Here is a 6,000-nt window from a genome sequence, read left to right on the forward strand (position 1 = left end):
GTTCTCCAGTTTAGATTTAGCCAAAATAAAGTGGTATTTTTATCCCTAGTTGACTTCTGTGAAGACTTCTTAATTGGTCAGAATCTGGAGAGGAGAGGGGTATGATAATCTATCTGGCTCTCTCTCAGAATTCTAGTATCTGGGATTAGTGTTCAGTGAATTTGTCCCACAACCTACATTGAGATGATTCAACCTCCTGTTCCCTGTCACCCCATCAAGGGCTCTCTAGACTTTGTGCTGACTCATGCCAAGTCAGTTGAACTACCAAGAAGAGGCACTTGGGAACTCACTGAAAGTTCAGAACTGTGCTCATCAACAGAGAATAAGAATGTTTGATCATGTCATTCTCCCACTTACAACCTTCACAGACTTCCTCTGCTCCTTAGGAAAAGTTCAAAATCCTGAGCAGGATCCACAGAGCCCTGCCAATCTCTGCCTGAATTCTCAGGTTTCTAGCAGAAAATAGATACCACACTCCAGAGGACAAGCAGGTTTAACAAAGGACCACGTGTGAAGGTGTGGGCAGGGTGAATGGATACCAACAAAGATGAGGATAGCAACTGGAGAAAGATACTCCACCCCTTGGCCTGAACCTTCATAGGAGGGAGCAATTACTGGAAACTGGGATGCAGATAAGTGACATAATACATATAGGTGTATATATGAGTATGTATATGCATCTGATACAGTTGCAGAAAACTCTTACAAATGTTTTGCCCTATAAAGTATTTTCTCTCTGGACAATGGGAAGAAGAGAAAAACTCTGTTTACTGAAATTGTGGCAAGTAATTGATGCATGAAGTGTAACTTCTAGGTCCAAGCTGTGCAAGGGACAGAGAATAAAGGATTAGTCACTATAAAATAAGAGTTAATCAAGGGAAGTTTTGTGGAGTAGGCCCTAAAAGAGGTGGCAGATATGAACTTCGTTAGAAAGATAGAGAGGCCTGGAGAAGGAAAGGGCACACAGACTTAGGTGAGGAGATGTAAACCACGTGAGGACCAATCAGCACACGAAGCCCTGTGCAAGCCTTACCTCTATTTCACTAGTATTTCCACTTTGGACTATTGATGAAAGTTCCTCGATTGCAGCTTCTTCTGTGATTTTTCCCTGCAAATGACAATAGAAAGACATGAGAATTAATCAAAGCCCACAGTGGCTCAGAGTCTAAGCTCTAGAGAAAGCTGTGTGGGCTCAGATCCTGGTTCCACTGCTTACTGGCTGTGTGGCAGTAGGAATGTCATGGAGCCTCAGTTTCCTCATTTGTAAAAAGGGGCTAAGAGCAGCACCCTACCTCATAAGGCTGTTAAACAGATAAAATAAAGGTAGGTAGGTAGGTAGGTAGATAGGTAGGTGGGTAGGTGGATGGGTAGACAGACAGACAGACAGTTGTTTAGCATAGTACTGGCTCTTCCTAATCCTCTGTAGATGTTAGTAACGATAACATCTATTATTCTTCTACTTCTATTCTTCTGTGTAATTTGAAAGCTGCACTAGGTTTTTAAAACTGCTTTATTCAGGTATAACCGACATACAGTAAACTGCGTATATTTAAAGTGTACCTTTTGAAAAGTTTTGACCTATGTATGCACCCATAAAAATATCATCACATAAAAATAATGAACATACACATTACTCCTAAAAGTTTCTGTGTTTCTATGTGCCCCACCCTCCCACCCTATGCTACTATGCAACCACAGGCAAACAATGATCTGCCTTAGGTCACTATAGATTATATGCTCAGTCTATACCTGGATCTTCTATTCTGTTCCATTAATCTACTTGCTGACCTTGATGTCATCACTACTCTGTTTTAATTACAAGAATTTTATAAGTCTTGAAATCAGTATTAGTCCTATAACTTTGTTCTTTTTCCAATGTTGTTTTGGCTAGTCTAGGTCCTTTCCATTTCCATATAAACTTTGAAACAATTTTTTGGTTTCTATAAAAAGTCCTCCTGAAATTTTGACTGGATCAATATTGGAAGAACTGACATCTTGGAAAATTGAGTCTTCAAAAGCATGAACATGGATATCAGGATATCTCTCTGTTTTTTTAGGTCTTACTTCATTCTCTCAGAAATATTTTGTAGTTTCAGTGTACACAGGTCCTGAATATCTTTTGTCAGATTTATCTCAAACTACTTTGTACATTTGTACTACTGTAATTAATATTTATTTCAACTTCTGATTGTTCATTGCCATTACATAGAGATAAAACTGAACTTTACATATTAATTTTGTATATATTTAGCAATTGCCAAAATACTTAATAGCGCTAGTAGCTATTTTGTAGATTCTAGGTGATTATGTTATTTTCAAATAAAAGAGTTTTAATTCTTCCTTTTCAGTCTGGATGCCTTTTATTTCTTTTCTTGTCTTTTTGTACTGACTTGAACTCCAGTATAATTTTGAATAGAACTGGCAAAAGCATACATTCTTGTCTTGTTCCTGACCTTGGTAGAAAAGCATTCAGCCTTTTACCATTAAGTATGATGTTAATTATAAGTTTTTCAAAAATAACCACTATCAAATTGAGGTTCTCATCTATTTTTAATTTTCTGAGAGTTTTTATGAGGAATGAATATTGAATTTTCAAATGCCTTTTCTGCATTTATGAGATAAACATATAATTATTCTTTTTCAGTTTGTTAATATGGTGATTTACATTAATTAACCTTCTTATATCAACTTCACATTCCCCAGAATAAACCTTACTACTTGGTCATGATATTTAATCATTTTTCTACAATTTACCAAAATCTGTATTAGAATTTTTGCATTGATGTTCATGAGAGCTATTGATCTGTAGTTTTATTTTCTTGTATGTCTTTTGTTGTGAGAGAACATACTTTAGATCAGCAGTCCCCAACCTTTTGGGTACCAGGGACTGGTGCTCCTATGAGAATCTAATGCCTGATGATCTGAGACAGTGATGCTAGTGCTGAGGAGTGGCTACAAATACAGATGAAGCTTTGCTCACTCACCCACTGCACACCTCCTGCTGTGTGGCCCAGTTCCTAACAAGAACCTCCATGGCCTAGGAGTTGGGGATCCCTGCTTTAGATGATTTGAATCCTTTAAAATTTACTGAGACTCATTTTGTAGCCCAGAATATGGTCTGGTCTACCTTGGTGAAAGTTCCATGCACACGCAAGAAGAATATGTATTCTGCTCTTGTTGAGTAGAGTGTTCTATAAGTGTCAATTATGTCAAATTGGTCAATAGTGTTCTTAAAATCTTCTATATTCTTATTGATTTTCTGTTTATTTGTTCTGTCAATTATTAAGTGAGGGATATTGAAATCTCCAAATATAGTTGTTTGTCTTTGAAGTTCTATCAATTTTTGTTTCATGTGTTTTGAAATTCTGCTATTAAGTGCATAAATATTTAGGATTGTTTGTCCTCTAGACCTCTGTTATCCTTGGTAATATTCCCTGTTCTGAAATCCACTTTGTCTGGAATGAATAAAGTGACTCTAGCTTTCTTTTAATTAGTGTTAGCATGGTGTATCTTTTTGAATCTTTTAATTTGAACCTACTGTATCTTTAAAGCGCTCTTTTGTAATCCACATATAACTAAGTCTTGCTTTTTTATCCTACCTATACATGCTTTATGTTGTCTTTAATTGGGATATTTAGACCATTTACATATAATATAATTATTGATATGATTTGGTTTAAGTCTGTCACCTTGCTATTTGTTTTCTCTTTGTTCCATCTGTTATTTATTCCCTATCACCTCTCTTTTTGCCTTCTTTTGGATTAATTGTATATTTTTATGATTCCACTTTTTCTCTTCTATAGGCTTATTAGATATAACTCTTTCAATTTGATTTGTAACTTTAGTAGGGTTCTTTTTAGACTTTATAATGTGCATCTTTAACTTATTATAGTCTATTTTTGGGTAATGTTATACCACTACAGGTGTAGCGCAAGAATCTTAAAACAGTATACTTACATTTCTCCCTCTCTTGGTCTTTGTGCTATTTTTGTCATACATTTTATTTTTATATTTGTTATAAGCCCATACTATGTTGTTTTTATTTTATTTGAGTAGTAAATTATCTTTTAAAGAGGTATATAATAAGAACAAAATCTTATACATTTACCCACATATTTACCATTTCCTGTGCTTTCATTCCTCTGTGCCGACCCAGATTTCCATCTGATTCATTTTCCTTCTGGCTGAAGGACTTCATTTAACATTTCTTATAGTAATGGGTCAGCTGGGTCTTCCACCTTTTGTGTGTAGGTAAAAGTCTTTATTTTGCATTTATTTTTAAAAGATATTCACTAGGTATAAAATTCTAGGTTAACAGTTTATTTTCTTCCAGTTCTTTAAAGATGTGACTTCACTGTCTCCTTGCTTACAATGTTTCTAGTAAAGAATCTGCTGTCATCCTTATCTTTGTTCTTCTGTTCCCAACTAGTATTTTTTTTCCTCTGGCTACTTTAAAATTTTTTCTCTTTACCACTGGTTTTTCACTATTTGATTATTATTATCTTTGGTATATTTTTCTTCATGTTTCTTGTGTTTGCTGTTTGTTGAGCTTGCATCTATGGGTTTATTGTTTTCATAAAGTTTAGACATTTTTTTAGTCATTACTTCTTCAAATACATTTTTTGTTCCAATCTCTCTTTCCTCTTTTTTTATAGACTCCAATTACATACATATTAGATAACTGAAGTTATCCCACAGCTCGCTAATACATTGATCTTTTTAAAAAAATTCTCATTTCTGTTTCAAGTTCACTAACTCCTTACCTTGAAATGTCTAATCTGTGGTTAATCCTTCCAGTGTATTTTTCATCTCATGAATTGTAGTTTTCATCTCTAAAAGTTTTATTCAGGGTATTTTTATATCTTCTATGTCTCTCTTTAACCTGTGGAACTTATGTAATTATAATAACTAAAATGTTTTTGTCCACTAATTCTAATATTTGCTTCAGATCTGGGTTGGCTTCAATTGGTTGAGTTATTTTCGCTTTACGCATCATGTGTTTACAGTTTTCTGAGTGACTAGAAATTTTTTTATTGGATTCCAAACATTGTGATTTAACCTACTTGGCTGATGAATAATTTTGTATTTCTACATATATTCTTGAACTTTGTTCCCGAACTCAGTTAAGGTACTTGAAAGTTCAGAACTGTGAAGTTCAGAACTGTGCTCATCAACAGGGAATAAGAATGTCTGATCATGTCATTCTTCCACTTATAATCTTCACAGACTTCCTCTGCTCCGTAGGAAAAGTTCAAAATCCTGAGCAGGATCCACAGAGCCCTGCCAATCTCTGCCTGAATTCTCAGGTTTCTAGCAGAAAATAGATACCACACTCCAATAGACAAGCAGGTTTAACAAAGGACCACATGCGAAGGTGTGGGGAGGGTGAGTGGATACAAACAAAGATGAGGATGGGCCCCAGGGATAGCAACTGGAGAAAGATACTACTACCCCTTGGCCTGAACCTTCATAGGAGGGAGCAGTTATTGGAACCGGAGATGCAGATGACTGACATAATATATATAGGTGTATACATGAGCGTATGTATGTACATTTGATAGATACAGTTGCGGAAAACTCTTACAAATGTTTTGTCCCTATAACATATTTTCTCTCTGGACAATGGGAAGAAGAGAAAAACTGTTTACTGAAATTGTGGCAAATAATTGATGCATGAAGTGTAACTTCTAGGTCCAAGCTGTGCAAGGGATAGAGAATAAAGGATTAGTCACTATAAAATAAGAGTTAATCAAGGGAAGTTTTGTGGAGTAGGCCCTAAAGGAGGTGGCAGATATGAACTTGTAGAGAGAGGCAGGGAGGCCTCATACAGTGCTGATGCAGGACTAGGCTGACAACATTACCCAAGAAGTAACCTTGGCTAACTACGGCCTCCTTTGGTATAGGTTTCCCTGCTTTAAGTAAGGGTGGTAGAAGCAGCATATACAGAGCTCTATCAGCATCATTCTGGCAGCAGAAGGGTGTGGGTGGGTGGGGTTCCTG

General features: G+C 35.9%; 1 protein-coding gene across 1 annotated transcript in view; it reads right to left on the reverse strand.

Annotated features, from left to right (window-relative positions):
• The window catches only part of CFAP61 (cilia and flagella associated protein 61), a 271,044-nt gene that overhangs the window by 170,993 nt on the left and 94,051 nt on the right, over window positions 1-6,000 (reverse strand). The window contains exon 11 of the mRNA XM_015597027.2: window positions 1,034-1,108. Within this exon, the coding sequence (XP_015452513.1) occupies window positions 1,034-1,108 (75 nt within the window). The remainder of the gene's footprint in view (window positions 1-1,033; window positions 1,109-6,000) is intronic.

This window comes from Pteropus alecto, unplaced genomic scaffold, assembly GCF_000325575.1.
Source record: "Pteropus alecto unplaced genomic scaffold, ASM32557v1 scaffold45, whole genome shotgun sequence".
Classification (NCBI taxonomy): Eukaryota; Metazoa; Chordata; class Mammalia; order Chiroptera; family Pteropodidae; genus Pteropus; species Pteropus alecto.